General features: G+C 30.6%; 2 protein-coding genes across 2 annotated transcripts in view; one reads left to right on the forward strand and one right to left on the reverse strand.

Moving 5' to 3' along the window:
- The window catches only part of LOC106458273, a 17182-nt gene extending 8441 nt beyond the window's left edge, over positions 1–8741 (forward strand). Inside the window, exon 2 of the mRNA XM_013917761.2 lies at positions 8708–8741. The gene's annotated coding sequence lies outside the window, so the exon portion shown is untranslated. The remainder of the gene's footprint in view (positions 1–8707) is intronic.
- The window catches only part of LOC106458274 (bromodomain adjacent to zinc finger domain protein 1A-like), a 33560-nt gene that overhangs the window by 4236 nt on the left and 11875 nt on the right, over positions 1–17449 (reverse strand). Inside the window, exons 9-17 of the mRNA XM_022384446.1 lie at positions 11788–12802; positions 11563–11654; positions 10857–11029; positions 9620–9721; positions 7996–8252; positions 5831–5985; positions 5382–5517; positions 4462–4483; positions 2139–2282 (exon numbers count right to left, since the gene is read on the reverse strand). Of these exons, the coding sequence (XP_022240154.1) occupies positions 2139–2282; positions 4462–4483; positions 5382–5517; positions 5831–5985; positions 7996–8252; positions 9620–9721; positions 10857–11029; positions 11563–11654; positions 11788–12802 (2096 nt within the window). The remainder of the gene's footprint in view (positions 1–2138; positions 2283–4461; positions 4484–5381; positions 5518–5830; positions 5986–7995; positions 8253–9619; positions 9722–10856; positions 11030–11562; positions 11655–11787; positions 12803–17449) is intronic.

The raw sequence follows: 17449 nt of genomic DNA on the forward strand, positions 1-17449 counted from the left end.
AAATGAAAATTACTTTGCATAATAGATAGGAAAGATGTGAAAAAAAAAAGGCACGAGAGAAACATTGCTTTACAAACCTTACAACTTAATAAAATAATTAGATATTTTGCGTATGAAAGCATTGTAATGTTTACTGATAATCTGCCAAATTTTGTTAACATTCGCTTACTAATTTAAAACTTATAGCATGAAAACTAACAAGCACAAAATGGTTATGAGGTAGTCACATTGACCGACCGACCCCATATTGAAAGAGTTAAACAAAATATTAACCTAATGGAATTGTTTATAGATCAGGTGTATGTTCTGAATAGCTCAGCACACTTTTTTCAAAAATAGCAAAAAACTATATAAAACTTGGTGTCTACAGCAAGTGAGGGGAGATTAAGAAATTTTTTGCCAAAATGAGAACTTTTCAAAAAAGAAAGTAAATGTAGGGATGGCATTCACATCATATGATGACATCATTTACACTAAAATTATGATTGTTTTTAAAAATTACTACTAGTTATTAATAATACTTTTAAAAGTGGATACTCCGTTTGAAACTATGTCACCTCAATGAAATTGGTTGATACCAATGTTTTGGTTCTTGAGTTATGTAATAAAAAAGAAGAACAAGAAATTTTAACTTTTTGCTATGATATTTACAGACATTCCCAGAACTTACAACTCATTCATTACGTAGATATTGTTATAAAAAGCAACACTGTACAGTATTGTAATGTTCTAATGACCTATTGAGGAGATATTTAAAATACCATTTCTATGAACAATCCATGCTATCCCTATATAGGCATTGCTACTGCCTGCCTGATATTCAAACTTATGCTTTTAAATTACAAATTAATATTCTTAATACTTGTCAATCACCAATTATATAAAGGTTGAGAAGCAACTGTTAGTTTCTTAATCCTGACACTTTCATAAAACATTTGTCTAATGATGAATTAATTTACATATTATTTGAAAAATCAAAAAATGAGCCTTTTGCCCATAGACTGAATAATATAGTCCTGTTAATTGTATATAACATTACCTAATGATTGGATCAACGTATTTAGAATTACCTCACCATAAGTATTGTGGTATCTAACAATACTGCACTTAATTCAATAAAAATATTCGGACAGAAACCTCAACCTCTTTAAAGTGATTTCTACTTCATATAACTACAAATAATCCTACACTAATTTTAGAAATGAAAGCGTGTTATTTTATACATATCATACCTTGTAAAGGTAGATGTAAAAGATAAAATTCACACTTCAAAATGTTTTTGTTGCTCAAAAATTATGATAGATAGTATCAAATAAATTCAAAATGCTAAAAACTTGCCTTGTAATTCAATGTACTAAATGAGAGTACTTGTAAAGCATTATCAAATTTGGCCTACTTTCTATAAAGTAAGACTTTAGTGCATTCATACAGGTCTGGTTTTGAAGAGTTTTGCTGGCCTTAAAGGTATTAGACAGGTAACATTTTTTTTTACTCAATGAACTCAATCCTGATTTCTTTGTATGTTGAAAATTAAGTTTTGTTTGTTTGTTATTAAGCACAAAACTACACAAGTGCTATCTGTGCTGTGCTTACCATGGGTATCAAAATCCAGTTTTTAACATAATAAAACTTCAGACATATCATTGTTTATATTTTTGTAATTTTCTTGCCATTTTATCATACATTTATTTTTTGCAGTATTGAACAAAATATAAATGTATAATGGGTATAATATTCCTGGTCATAGTATGTGGGTTTGTTTTGTCTGTGCAGTTGTAACATTTATTATAATTATTTGAATAGTCATACCGTATTAATTATAAACGTTTCTAGATATTACATCCCAGCTACAATACAATAAACTATGATTCTGTTGTATTTAACATCCTGAGTGTCTGCTTGTCATAGGTACTCATTTCAGAACAATGTATCTATTCTGTATTTACATAAAAGAAAAGCTATATTTTTATGTAAAGATAAATATTTGGAAACAACTGAAATACTAAAAACATTTTATTATCCTGTTTTATTTTTACAATTAAGTCAGACTATTGTAAACAAACGAAAACTATTGTAACATTTATCTTTTAATCAAGTATCTTCCATCTGTATCTTTTTTTCTTTAAAAATAGCCTTACCATGACTTTTCCCTGATGTATCCGTTTTGCTTTTTTTTTTTATTATATTGGACTTTCTTTCTTCATTAATTTTCTTGGAATGGTTTCTGGTTTCTCGAATATTTTCTTTTACAACCAGCACACTAGTTCGGGTTTGATAACTACCTGAATAATGAAACAAACACCATAAACCATGATCAAAGCCAAAAAAAAAAGGAAAATTACTGTATTGGCCTGATTATAAGGCAATGTTTTTCTATTGATAATTAGGCTGTAAAATTCAGTTGCCTTATAATCGTGGCCAACCATAGGCCCCTTCCCCCTACTCTAGCCTGTTGCATTCCTGAATGTTTAGATAGCATCCGTCCTCACATGCATGACAGATGTTCGCTCAAAGTCATTGCTAATTCTTGCAACTAATCCACCTGCAGGCTGTTCAGTTATAGTACTGATTTTGCTGGTCCATTATTGCTTTGACTGTGCTCATTTTAAATTTTTTAATAACTGTTGTCTGGGAGTCTCATTTTAGTGATAAACCCTTGTGCAAAAATAAGTGATCACACTGAAAGACAGGGAACAAGAAAGTGTCAGATTAACAAAGGATTACGACAGAGTTGTGATGCAAATCGTAAAATTACGAGGCAGAAAATATGAACAATTGTACTACTGCTAGAAAATTTTGTGCAACTGAAAATAATGTGAGACAGAAATAGAAGACTGAACTTTTTAATGCAATTCTACAATTTGTTTGAATTTACTGTGGAAAAAATTTATTGTATATTTTTAATTAAAATGTTATGACATTTAATTTTTTATTATTTTTTTGCCCATGGTTTCTGAAAATGGGGGTCACCTTATATTCGAGATTGCCCTATAATTGGGGCAATACGGTAAATGGAGCAGGAACATTCCACAATGCTCCCTCAGGGAAATTCAATTTTATAGCTAACTCTATTCCTAAGTTATTGTCACAATAACTTTATATGTTTGAAAATTACTTATCAGTAACATTAGTGAACTGAATGTTAGCATCCTCTGTCTTTGCATCTAAATTTGAGCATTAGTAAAACCAATTTTCAACAAGAAATTGTACTAGCAAATTATCCTTTAATGCTAGTCATAGTTTCCATGCAATATATATACACACAAGTAATTATAGATTGTTGCCTTGTATAACAACAAAAACTGAGACAATTTATCTGTTGTTGTTGTTACTGAATTTATGAAGAATTAAATAATAAAGCAAAGTCACCTCTTCATAAAAATAACTAATATTCTTCCAGCATTTGCACAATGCAATAGTTTTGGTAAACTAATTAATATATTGAATGGAACATTAATAAAATATAAATTCCTTATATGAATTAAATATAACAATGAAAGCAGTGCTAAGCCTAAACTTATTTGGTATTAGAAAATCTAGCAAATGGGAAACAGCATCCACATGAATCATTCACCAAGCAGGTCTACAGAGTATGGGACAGTGTGCACATGCACCATTTGCCAAAGTCTACAGAGTATGGGTGATTAGTAAAGAAACTATGTTAACTGCAGTAATAAATGTCACTTTCAACCAACATCAGATGGCTGCCAAACTCAAACCATTCATTTGACAGCTTATCCATTTATGCAAACCTATCACATTAACCCTTTCAAGACAGGTCACAGGTGAAAGGCCATGTCATCTCGTTTGTTGACTCGCATTCAAAATTTTTATTGATCTTCTATTTCATGAACTTATAAGTTTGGTATCAAATTGTAGAACTATATATTACTCAATTTCTTAATTTAAAAGTACATATAAAACACAGATAAACATCAATTTTTGTGTGTCACATGGTATGTTGAATGCAGCACTATTTCAGATTAGATGCTCATGAAGTCTAAATACTAAGTATGTAGTGTCATACAAATTAGAAACTCAAATTACAGATATGGACAAGCTAGAATATAAAATAAGAAGGTCTTATGTTTTCTATTTACAGTGATCAATAGATCATGTAATAAATCAAACACAGTGGTACCCCACCCACCTCTTTCCATTTTTAGAAATGCTCTCTTATATACACTTCTAGTATTTTGTAAAATACAGTCATATTTCATTTATTATATAATTATATATGTATATAGATTAATGCTACCTTGAAATAAGTTCTTAAAGTTATTTTTCCTAAAACATATAACAGTAAATATAGAAGTAAAACAAACAATTATATCTTCTAGTTACAACCTTTGTACTCAGATACTGCTTGGTGTAGGTTGCTAAGCCTCTAAAAATTTTGCACGTGGAGGTTTTATATATACATTTGAATAGCAAAAAAATCATAAATTACTACATTAATACCATATTTAAGATGCATTTTAGTCTAAAAATATATGAAATTTTGAGCAGACTAAAGACACACCCTACCTCATTGAAATATTGGTTCAAAAGACAGAAATGGCATCAAGTCTGTTAAAATGGCTGAGAAAGTCACAAGGGGACATTCTGAGCTTCTGATTGGTTATTTGTGTCATATATTTGTCCCAAATGTGTTAATAGAGAGTCTCAAAAAAGCAAAGATAAAAGAGGTTTGTTTTATACAATTATTTGGGATTGTTCTTTGTAAAATAAGTTACATATAGAATGCTTTTTTCATTGTTTCATATCATTAAAGTTTACAGATTATCAGTAAACATTACAATGTTTTCATATGCAAAATATCTCTTTTTTTTTTCTTTTTTTTAAGTTGTAAGGTTTGTAAAGCAATGTTTCTTTCTTGCCTTGTTTTTTTCTTTTCACATCTTGCCTATCTATCATGCAAAGTAATTTTCACTTTATGATTAAAAATACTTTATGCATCAAAAGATTTTGAAATTTCAAATGCGAAATCTTTATAATGTCCGGATAGTTATCAAACATTTTTTAAGAAAAACTTTAATTACTGAAAATAACAGATAAAATATAATCTCTGTACAGGTTTGGTAGATTTGAACAATCTCGCACCACCATAAAAAATTAGAAAATAAACATAACTTATGCCTCTTTCATTCTAGAATGAACACAGATTATAACAAAAATGTAAATGTTTAGATGAAATAACTTAAATCTCATAACATTATATATATTTATTATTTTTATTATCTTGACCTTTCACCCGTGCCTGGCTAACAATACAGAAGTTACAACAATGTGGTTCACATGCAGTCGTGTTACAGTGTCAAATAACATAAATGTGACCTTTGGTCTGTACAAAGTAACTTGTTTTGGCTGTTTTAGTGGACTCTCCATGCTCCACGTGGAACTCTTTTGATTGGTGGATTAACACATTCCAAATGATAGGCCAAGGGACAGTTGCCACAGCAAATTAATGTACCATCCTTGTGACAAACTTCACATACATCATCATTAGAATTTTCACTGTAAGAGTTGTGCACAATATAATTATTGGTTTCAACTGTTACTATCATAGTTACTTAAAAACGTAACAGCATTAAAATCACTCATATAGTATCAAATGCACTAAAAAACAAGATTTCTTGAGACATTTTTTGTACATATTTACTATAATTCATAGAATATCTACCAAGTTATATTGATAATGAAAATGAATACCAAGTGGCCCAGAATGACAGCAAAAACATTTTTAAGTGCAAGAAGTACTAGTACTTACAACAATTAAAAAATAATTCTAAGCTGTTTTCCAAAATCCAAGTACATGACATTGACAAACCTGTAATCAGTTTCATCTGTTGCTGTAAATGATTTATCACAATCCAAGTCACTGTCTTCCTCATCTTCACAGTAATTAACTCTTGGTTTTCGACGAAATGAAGTTATTTCTTTGGGTTTGCAGTCTTGACAGAAACAATATCCAACAGGAATTTCCTGTCAGATATAAAATATTACTAAATTAATCTATCACAAAAAAGGAAGAAAGAGATTGCATTCAAATGTTGTAAACATCCTTTATTTAAAAAAACAACAAAAACACAACTTACAAAAATAATCAACTACAAATGATAAAAACCAGTACACCAATGAAACTTGTGCATAGTATAAGCATACACAAGATTATCTGCCAATATTTTATCACTGTGCTGAAACATAAAATTACAAGTACTTTATTATTATTTTTTAAACATATTCTTTCCATAAGTACTTGATATTCTTGAGTTTTGTTTTGTTTTTAAGTACAACCATTCAAATCATGGTTATGTATCAAAACCAAATTTTTAGCATTGTGAATCTTCACATTTACCACTGAGCTACTACAAGGCTCATACTCTTGACTGTTCTACTGTAGCAACATGAGTTGCATGCATCCTAACAAAACAGTCCAGTGACGTGCAGTAATCATAAGATACGAGCAAAGTGTAAACTTTATTGATGAAAATTCTAGAATCTAAGTATTTTCATGAACACATAATGACTCAAATAAATGACAACAATTTTGTATATTTTTCCTGTCTCCAATTGATTTCAATTGTAAACAGTGAAACATAATCAATAATTTTATTTGTCTATATTTATCTATCCACCTTAATTGAGATATCATTTCACAAAAACCTTTGCTGCATACAGTTCATGAGAGATTTAACTCATTTTCTTTGTTTTCCTTTCTGTTTTTGGGAACTAGAAAAGTTTGAGTAAGAGACCCATCACAGTCAGGTACACTGGAAAACTTCCACCTTTGTCAAGTTATTGGGAAAATTAAAGGCAATAAAAAAATTATAAGTCTCATTAAAATATTCCATTTATTTTTCTGTAGAAAGAATATATAGATAACATTTTATTGGTTTAGCTATATTTTGATCAAGTTATAAAAAAGAAAGAAAGAAACAAACAAACAAAAATCAATAAAAGATAATTATATATAATAGCTTCTAGACACTTATGGAGTTGCACAAGTTTCGTGAATGATACGCACTAAAGTTTGAGATTTTCAAAAACTGTTCTGAATATAATTCAGTTGTTCATGTGCATTATATGAATTATAAAACCTGTCAGCTAAGACAATTGTGGAAATTCAATACACTTACAATGAAATCATTCTTATTGTTAAAATTAGACACTCATTACTTGTAATGATTATTTCTCACATACTAAATACTTGTTAGTTATGTTAAGATATGTTACTGACTGTTGTCTTGTAAGGACCACAGGTTTGCCACAAATTCATGTGAATTATCAATCTTTAAAAAGTTTGTTCACATAATTTGTAATTTCTGTCGTATAATAATAATAATGATGATAGACAACAGCAAAAATGGTGTTTCACATTTATCAAAACTGCAAGCAACAACTAAATATCTGTACATTATTAACAAAGAATCCGAGCAGACTTGAGGTTGCTATTACATTTATTAAAAATCATCTATTTGAACATCCCATAACTTGGGAAGTTTCAGCCATTAAGAAGAGAGAGAAATATACACACAGAAGTAACTTAACCAAACCCCTGTAATTGTTTTTAGCTTAAGTGCAGAGATAAAAAAATACATACAAAAAATACGTTTATGTATAAAAATATCCATATTTTACATGATTTATCATGCTTTCAAGAGTACACAAACGATATTGATTTCACTGACACATGGAATAATATTCTTCTGGAGAAGCTTGTGACAAATTGAGATATATTTTTTGTTTTTATGTTTTATTATCCTGTAGTGATTGAAATGTTTATATTTTAAAATACTATGGTATGAATGTGTTGTTAAAATGTGACTTTCTGTACCTTTAGTCACTAGTACTTCGAATAAGCTCAACACAGTACAGATTGATCTTTTTTTTTCTTCATGGTCCTGCATACTGCAGGACCATATCACTGAAGGCATTCAAAAAATATTAAAAAATTCCCTACATCTCACATATCAATTAGAAAAACAATATTACCTTTAGTGGTGGCTTTAAACAGTAGATGTGATGCCCTCTGTCACACCCATCACAGAGAAACATAAGTTCAGGGTCCCCTCGACGTCGACAGACACGGCAATAGGCTTTTAATACCGAACGTGACCATGCTATGCTTTTCTCTAAAGTGGAAAGGTGAATAAAAAGTTGAGAAATGCTGGATGAAGTCATTAGAGATTCCGTCCATCGTTCCAGTGGAGACATAGGGATATTTACTGGCGGGTTAATCTCATAATTATCTGAGGAAACAGAATAAATTGTAACATTAATCAAAAATATTTTACAAATAAAATCAGATATTGTATTAAGAGTATAGTTAATTAAATGCATTTTTCTTACTTACAAAGATCAGAACACATTGTTTTATCAGTTGGGTACCAAAAATAATAAGCCTAAATATTTTTAAACATTCTCACCAATACCATTAATGAAGGTATCATTAAAGAAATAATAGAGTACACCTTACTTACAGAACACACAAACACTAAATGTCAACTTCAAGAACTGCCAAAGATTTAATGTTTGTTGAACAAAATAAACTGGTTTAACCAAGATAAAATGTGTACAAGCAAAACTTTCACAATCCTCCTTAAAATGTTTTGTGACTAATGAAAACCAATTAAACAGCTCCAACAGTGTAACTTTAGTGTAGTCTGACATACGAGATAAATTACTATTACATGTTACCGTTTAGGTGTGAAGTCAAGTAGAAGGATATCATGAAGAGTACAGCCAAAAACAATGTTTACGAAGGTATGAAATAATAGATAATAGTAATTAAGAAATAAAATGAATAAATAAATTATACAATAAATAGCTCAGATAACAGTACTCTTAGTAAAATATAAAAATGTTAAATGTAATAATAAAAAAACAATAACTTAAACATACTATGATGTGTGTCTAACACAACTAATCTGACTTTGACTAACCTCTATCATTTAACAAAATACATGAAGCATGCAAAAGGAAGTAATAAATAAATCTTCTGTAAAAGACAAAAGTAAACCCGATTAAAGTTGTGAAAGTTTAATAATATTTAGGAAGGAAAGTTACAACATACATAAATACAGCAAAAACTAATGCAACTTAACTAATGTCATAATGTTATACCATATATAAAACTGCTATATATAGGTAATATTAACTTTACATAGCAAGAGTTTAAACTAATGGTGGTAAATACACTAAAGTCGTTTACTATTATCATCTTAAACAATTTCCAAAGAAATTCAAATAACCTGACAATAAAATACTTTATTAAAATCCTTAAAAACTCATTATTTTAGGAAAGATTAAACTTTATACTTAATCTGTTATGATAAGAGAATTATTTTTCAGGTTTTCCAGCTCAATTTTAAACACTAATAATGGGCTTTATCAAATTTTGGAAGTTTTCAATCATTAAGTGATTTTTTGGCATCTTGGATTTAAATATTTTTCTACAAATTGTTAGTATTAATAAACTTACAATAACTTGCATCTTCTGTCTATATTAATTTTTTTCATAATGTATAAAACAAGGCCTAACAAAGGTGTAGAAAAAAATTGTTTTCAAAATTGGTTAAAATTTCTCTTTTTCCTTCTTATTAAATAATAAATTTACCTTCATTTTTTCCAATTTCTCCATTTTTTTCTTGTTTTGCTTTCCAATGTGATATTTCTGAAAGAGCCTTTTGTTTTTGCCGTTTAAATTCTTCATCTTCACCTAGATCAAACCAAATAATAAAAATTCTCTAAATTCTACATTTGGCTGTTTGTGAAGTATAAAGTCCATTGTTTCATGTATGAAATTCTTCACCTTCCATCTAGAAATTATTGAATTTTGTTTTTAAATATGAGCAAAGCTGGCAACTAGAGTAGCTTGTACACTAACAGTCAATGTCATTCTTTTTAGGTTAGTTCATGGATGGAAATGTTAGACAATACTAGAACATTAACTTTGGATTGAAGTCCTGAGCCACAGGTAACATATTAATCAAGAGTTTGTTAACAGTTTTAATTTCTAAAGCTAAATGATTTTTTTCTGAAACATTGTAATCAAAATTAGAATTACGAAAACCTTAAAGGAGAGCTAGTAGCCATTGCTTCAGCAATTCTACCCTATCCAAGTCAAAAGACTGATGGTATGTTACTGATAACTCTGTTAGATCAAGCTATATAAATTAAATTCTTCATCAAGAAAAACTCTTCTGGCTCAAGAAAATCATTCAACAAAGGAGTAAGTTAAATTGATGTTGAATGTAAAGTGATGAAATTTCACACATTATATAATATCATGCTAATAAAGAATAATGAATATTTTGTTAAAAAGCTAAAATTAAGTGGGTGAATTGTTCCTATTAATGATTTTTTGACTTAACTACTTTAGATATTGTATGAGCTATAATACAGAGTTCTAGCATACCCACAACTACATGATGATCTACCAAAATAAACAGTATGCTTTTTGACTAAGCACCAATTGGTTTTTCTAGCTTCTTGTATCTCAAAATCAAAGATTGAACACTTGAACCAAAATTTAAACAATTTAATATTTGCACTTTGTATAAAATAGTGTGGTATTCAACTGAAGAACTAACTATTCAGAGAAAATGTGTTTTCTTGGTAAAAATACACTGTCACGAAAGTATATTAGAAAAAGAAAGGAAATAACTCTTGTTCCGTGCCAAAAATATACAAACTATTACAAGTATTCAGGAAGTTAAATATCATACAGTTTCTTCTATAAATCTAAGTACTGAGATACAACCACTCTTAATTCTGTAACTTGTATCTTTAACTCATTTATTATATCCAATACTCACTTTTAAGATTTAATTAATTGCTAAAATGTTTCTTACCTAGTGGTGGCTGAAGGTACCTTGGCTCTACAGACTGAGCTATCTGTAACAAGGCACATGAAAGATCTTTAACAACAGAAGAAACTGGTGCTTGTGTCAGAGATGTTGAGAGTTCAGACATTTTGTCATCCATACTTGAGCTGACCAATGTTAGTGATGGTTCATCCAGTAGCCTTAGAAAAATTGGTCAACATGAAAATATGTAATAATAATAATGTTCAAGAATACAAACTTTTCAACACTGTCATTAAACCAACATAATTATGAAATGAAAAAACTATTAACGGCTGTCATTAAACACTACTACAGTAGTATAGTTATAATTAAAAACTATATGTATATATGTACATGTATGTGTGGCTACCCAAATACTACTGTTTACACAGGAATATGAACTGTTATGTTAGCTCATTTTAAAAACCTAGAATAAACATATCAGAAAGTATTAGTTATGATGAAAGCCTCCAACATGGCTAGTACCTATTATCAGACAAGTGTTGGTAATCCTAACATTCAATTTTTCAAAAACAACAAAAATATTAACCTTTCTTTCAGCTGCAGTGTAACTCGCATAGTATTACTTGTACACATATTTAGGGTTTTTAAATCTATGTGTTCAACACAACCTTAGAAGCTTTCTTTACAATGTAGAATATTTATATGTACCTAACAGCATATACTTTTTTACTTTTTATTTGTTCCTCACCTATTGTTTTTACACCCCCAGTGTAGTCCATCACATTGCATATCATAGCTCCTATTTTCAATTGCTTGTCTCCAAGCCTCTTTGTCTTTCACCTATTAAAGTAAACATTTCTTATTTCACCACTCATAGATCATTTTACAGAAAACAATTCCTACAAGTTAAAAGTGCAAGATAAAAATGAAAATGTATAGTAAAAAAACAAGTTTATAAACAAAATATTCTTACCTTGATATTACCTAAACTTCCAGCATTCAGCTTATCTTCCATTTCTAGAAGCATATCTCTCAGGGTTAGTTCTAAGGCATCTTCAGGGGACATTTCTGCATATTGTGATGGCTTATTATACTGAAGTCTTTGTGATTTTCTAGCTTCTGGTTGTGCTGGTGGTAAAATATTTTTATTAAGTTTGTGACTGGGACATTTATCAATCTGCTCTGCCAGATATTTTCTGTCAACCTTCAGTGTTTTCTGTAGTAATCTTTCTCTAAAGCCACGAGGATTTAGACTGCTAATTAATTCATCCAGATCTTCTGGTTTTGTATAAAATGACCACGTGGTTCTAGGTAGGGTTAAGTTATGTACAGGACAAGTATCAGGACAAGCAGTACATATACCAAACACAGGAGATGTAACTATACTTGATGAATTAGATGTAACAGCTTCTGTTGGGCTTTTCTTAGTACTTTCATTCTCCCTTGTAGAAAGACTAACTTCAAAATTTATGAGTTGCTTCTCCAAGACCCCACCTCTTAAGTTAGATTCTTCTGATAGTTTATTGATCTTCACTAAACCACAAGGTGTTTCAATTTGTGATGTTTTTTCAATTTCACTCTTATTGTCACTACTGATGATCTTATTATCACTTGTTTGTTGAAAGAATTTTTTCAACAGTGAAGCAGACACTTCATTCTTAGAGACCATAGGATTAGAATTAGGATTATACTGAGTTGGTTGAGCCTGACAGGTACCAACATATGGGTCATTGTCCTCAACGAAAAGACCAGGGACAATGCTAAAACACCAAAATCTTCTATATGCACGATCTTGACCTAAAGGAACTATGTGACTTTTACTGTGGAGTTGGTGAATTAGTGAGACCAGCTTTCTCTCTTTTTTATGAAATTCCTCCTGACAATGAACCTCTTCTTCAGCTTTTTTTTTCTCCTGCTCTTCCCATTCCTCTTGGGACAAGTTATCTCCTGGTTCTTGTTTTTCACCACCTCCTTCCTCTTTTCCTTCCCTATACAATCAATAAGTCTATTAATGGTTGACCATTGCAAAATCAGAACAACTCTCATAATAAGTAGCATATCTATTTATTGTACGCAATGACTTACACTCACAAGTCACAAGAAATGTTCTACTTAAGAATATTATTGATGAAAAATTACTTTTTGTCCAAAATTTATCAATCATTCACAATCCATCTATGCATTTCCTTCTCCAGCCATTTTTGATGGGTATTACACTAGTATAATATGAAATAAATCTTATTAAAATAATGTAATATAAATAATAATAAAGGATAAAAATATTTCATAAAATCTATCATTTTGATGTTTATTTGTCAAAGAAATAATACTATTTTAATACATTCTGCCACTGACTATTTAAGTGGATATATCTAAATTCTTAAAAAACTACTGCATATTACTTTGATGAAATTATTAAATTAACTTAATAAAACAGCAATGTGCCAGTTAATTTGCCAAAATGCCAAATTAATAACATACAAAATTATACCAGATCCAAGTAAGGTAAAGCAACCTAGCAAAGTTTGGCAGTATTATGGACTGTTGGTGGAAGAAAATGGTCATACAGTGGAGAAAGATGTGTATTACTGTCAACCATGTTTAACAGGTGAGTATGAACAACTGAAGTCAAATAAATTGGCTCACATATCTAGTACCATAGGCTTCAGGAAGGAACAGGAACTGGCAACATGAAAATTCATCTCTTTAAGAAGCATAGAATAGACAGACACAGAAAGAATAGCAAAGAACCAAATCAACACTCATAAATTACAGCCAGTTTAAATCTACTGTAGCATACTCAGAATATGACTTGAACAGAGACCTTATTCCCTGGCTAAGTAAAGACTTGTTACCGTTCAGCAATGTGGCAAAAACAGGGTTCAGAAAATCCACAGAAAACAATTTTGGTATTCATTTGCCAGACAGGTCAACATTGAGAAAGGTTCTGCTTGTGGATATGTATAAAACAATTAAGCAGCATATCAGCTAATCAAGATCGAAGTTGCCACTATTATGTTTGATGGGTGGACAGACATGTATAAAAAATATGCCTTTCCTAAGAGTGCGGGTTGCAGTCATGTTGGATTGAGAAGTTAATATTTTCGCACTTAGCTGTATGCCACTACAGGGCCACACTGCTGTAAATACGAAAGAAAACCTAGAAGAAATTATCTTTGACTTTTTTGGTAAAATTGCATGCTGTAACTGATGGTGCAGCAAATGTCGTGAAAACATTAAGACTTTTAAGTATTTAAGAACCACAGCATTGTGTTACTCATTGTTTGCACTTACTACTTACTGAGTTACTTACTAAAGCTAGAAATATTGTGAGTGCTCTACATTACAAGTCCTACTCAATCAGCCAGGACACTATGTTCAGAGAAGACCTTGAAATATTTCAATGTATTTCAGAAGCTTGCAATGTTATGCAGCTTGATGAACAGTTTCCATTTGAACAAGAGGCTGATCAGGAAGACTCTGGTCTGGATAAAGGTAGTTCAGGTGAGTTAAGGTCACCTCACAGTCACAAAAGTCTGAAATGCAGATTTGTATGAGGTGGAATAGTGCTCTTAATATGCTGCAATATATACTTTCATTAAAATAGTCATGCATGAACATGCTGAAAAAAATAGGAAAGTATGACCTAGTAATGTATGCTGAAGAAGTGTACTTGATGGAAAGTCTAGTCAGTTTCCTTAGACCATTTCATGAGCTCACAGAAATGGTGAGTGATGCAGGAAACGGTCTGGCAGTTATCCCACTAATAAAGGCTGAAATAGAGCAAGAGGATAATCCAGCAACTGAATTCCTCAAAAAAAAGTGATAACCCCTAAAATAGACTCTCACTTTAAATTATCAGAAGTTACAAAAGTGGCATGTGCCCTGGACCCTGCAGTTAATTGTCTAATACCCAAGAAAGAGGTAGTTGAATCCCTTTTGGAACATGTATATCCAACCATACAAGATGTGGTTGCTTCATCTTTAAATACTGATTCAGAGTCTGGTTCTACATCAAAGAAAATTAAATTACTAAATTCACTGATGGGTGAGAACACCTTAGATCCTGATAGGCTTAGATGTGAAATATTGCAGGATCAATTGCACCAGCCTAGTAAAGGTGAGCAGGCAAACACATTGCTCTAATGGAAAAATAATGCATGTAATTATCCAAGGTTAGCCAGTACAGTAAAATAATACTTGTCTATTACTTGCTTTTATGTTCATTATGAGACCTCTAGTTGAGAACTTGTTTCCAACTGGTACAATTGCTTTTATGTTCATTATGAGACCTCTAGTTGAGAACATGTTTCCAACTGGTACTCTTGCACAGGGGTACCAGTTGGAAACATATTCTCAACTAGAGGTCTCATCATAAACATGAAAGCAAGTGTACCAGTTGAGAACATATTCTCAGCTATAGGTGTCATCATGAACACAAAAAGGAGTTCACTCCACCCAATGATTATGAATACAGTGTCATTCATACATGACATAATAAACCTAGTAAAAAATACACTAGCTGGTGAAGGTTAGATAAATCTCCCTCATTGATGTCTTGAACCAGGCTTGTAATATACTATATTAGTTTAAAAGTGCTTAGATTATTAATGAATGCTAATACTAATAAGTATATTTCAGAATTTCAATTATTTTGTTGTTTTGTGGACAAAGGTACTAGTCTCTTAATTATTAGAAATGTAATAGCAACATTTTCAATTAATGACAGTTTTTAATTGTGTTTCAGTTGGTCTATGCTAAAGGCAATAATACAATAAATTTTATGCATATTTGTTACTTATGTACTATAATATCTGATAAAGTTTATTATTCTGTGCAGCATGGAACAATTTTTGTCAGTCTTAATTTATTTCTCTCCTTATGATGAATATATAATTATCTCTAAAGTGCTTTTGTAATTTTATAAAGCACAAAATTTTTATTGCTATGTGTTGAGCCATTCAGCCATTGATTTTATACCAAATGAATGGCTCCTGGGTCTATCAATATGATTCCTATCAAAATAAAGACTGAACTGAAAGCAAAATAGACAATTCTCTGTACAGAAATTAACTTAATATAACACATCAATTGATAGATTAAAACATTGGCTTTCTATTGATTATAAATAATATAGTATTAAATGTCAGATAGAACTATTTGCAATTTGTGAAAGAGAGGATGTGACAGGTGGGTGTTGTAAGAAGGGTCTGATTTTCTAGTTTATGGCTCCGTAACCAAATAAGATTGAAGACTATATAAATTATGCTTCGCCTGAGCAATAACTGCATCATAATGGGTAATTTACATTAACATCCATACTACTTAGAGGGATAGTAATAAATTGAAATGAGAGAAGACCTCGAGAGCAAATATCACAATTTTCATACTAGGGGATATTCAGGAATTTATTTTTAATACCTCCTTATAAAATTAAGAACTTAAAGGTTTAAACATGTCATAATCCAATACACATTGAACAATGGCTGCAATGACCTTGACAGTTAATGAGTCTCTAAAGGCCACAGCAGAAATAAGGCCTAAGTGTAAACAATGTCCCACGCTCAAGGACAAAGTTTAAATCACTGTCAGTTGAAAATTCATGATAAAAATGTGAAAGCTTTTGAAACAAAAACATATCTTAATAAATTGAACAAAGGTGTGAAATTTGAACTTGTATGTGTTCTACATTGCCAAGGAAAAGAATTAAGATTCATGGGTGCATATGTATAAGGGGGAGTTAGTGCACTTGTAGGTATGTTGCCTTCCTATTAGAGGAGGCTTTTGTTGCATGATGACATCATCAGGCAGTGGCGCACTTCTTATAACAGTTGCCCGAGGAAGATAACTAATGTGTGACGAGATGAGTTGTACTTGGAACTGAATTTTTTTCGTTTTTATGATGAAGTTATCAGAAAATTTGATTTTATCATTATCTGTTTCAGCAAATTACACTATCTTCATGACAATATAAAAACAATAAATATACAGATGTACTAAATAAAAAAATAAGAAAGCTTAACAACCAAGCATTTTGGCGAAGTAGACCTTTCTTTATGTCTTTATTATTATTATTAACAATCTATAAAAATTATACATTTGTGTATCTGTCCAGAACTTCTCTTGCAAATCTCTTGGTCAAATGCTACAAATTTCACATTGTTAGAAAGGCCTTTGTCCAAGGAGCCCAGGTTACATACATAATATAATGGCAGTGTTGTGACAACGGGCTCTGATATCAACTTTAGTTTTTTTATTTGCAAAGTATTTCATACAAGCAACACTACATTACACTAAGTACAATTGCTATAGGCTTTCTTGTTTTATTTAGGTCTAAAGTACACATCCGCAGTTCATTCAATACAATATGTTTATCACTTTGTGAATACACATTCAGATGTTTCTGCATAATCAGCTAAGTTTGTCTTCATTACAACATAACATTTACTTTACTTTGCAATAATTTAGCTTTGATTCATTTCATAGGCTGCTATAAACACCTTTTAGCTACTTTTTTCTTTAGTACATTTTTAATTTTTTGTTTTTGCGTAGTTTCTTTGTTTCAACTTGTAAGATCATGTCATACACTGAACACTCATAATTTTCATACTCTGTACACTATTATAAATACTATT

The sequence above is a fragment of the Limulus polyphemus genome, unplaced genomic scaffold (genome assembly GCF_000517525.1).
Source record: "Limulus polyphemus unplaced genomic scaffold, Limulus_polyphemus-2.1.2 Scaffold438, whole genome shotgun sequence".
Classification (NCBI taxonomy): Eukaryota; Metazoa; Arthropoda; class Merostomata; order Xiphosura; family Limulidae; genus Limulus; species Limulus polyphemus.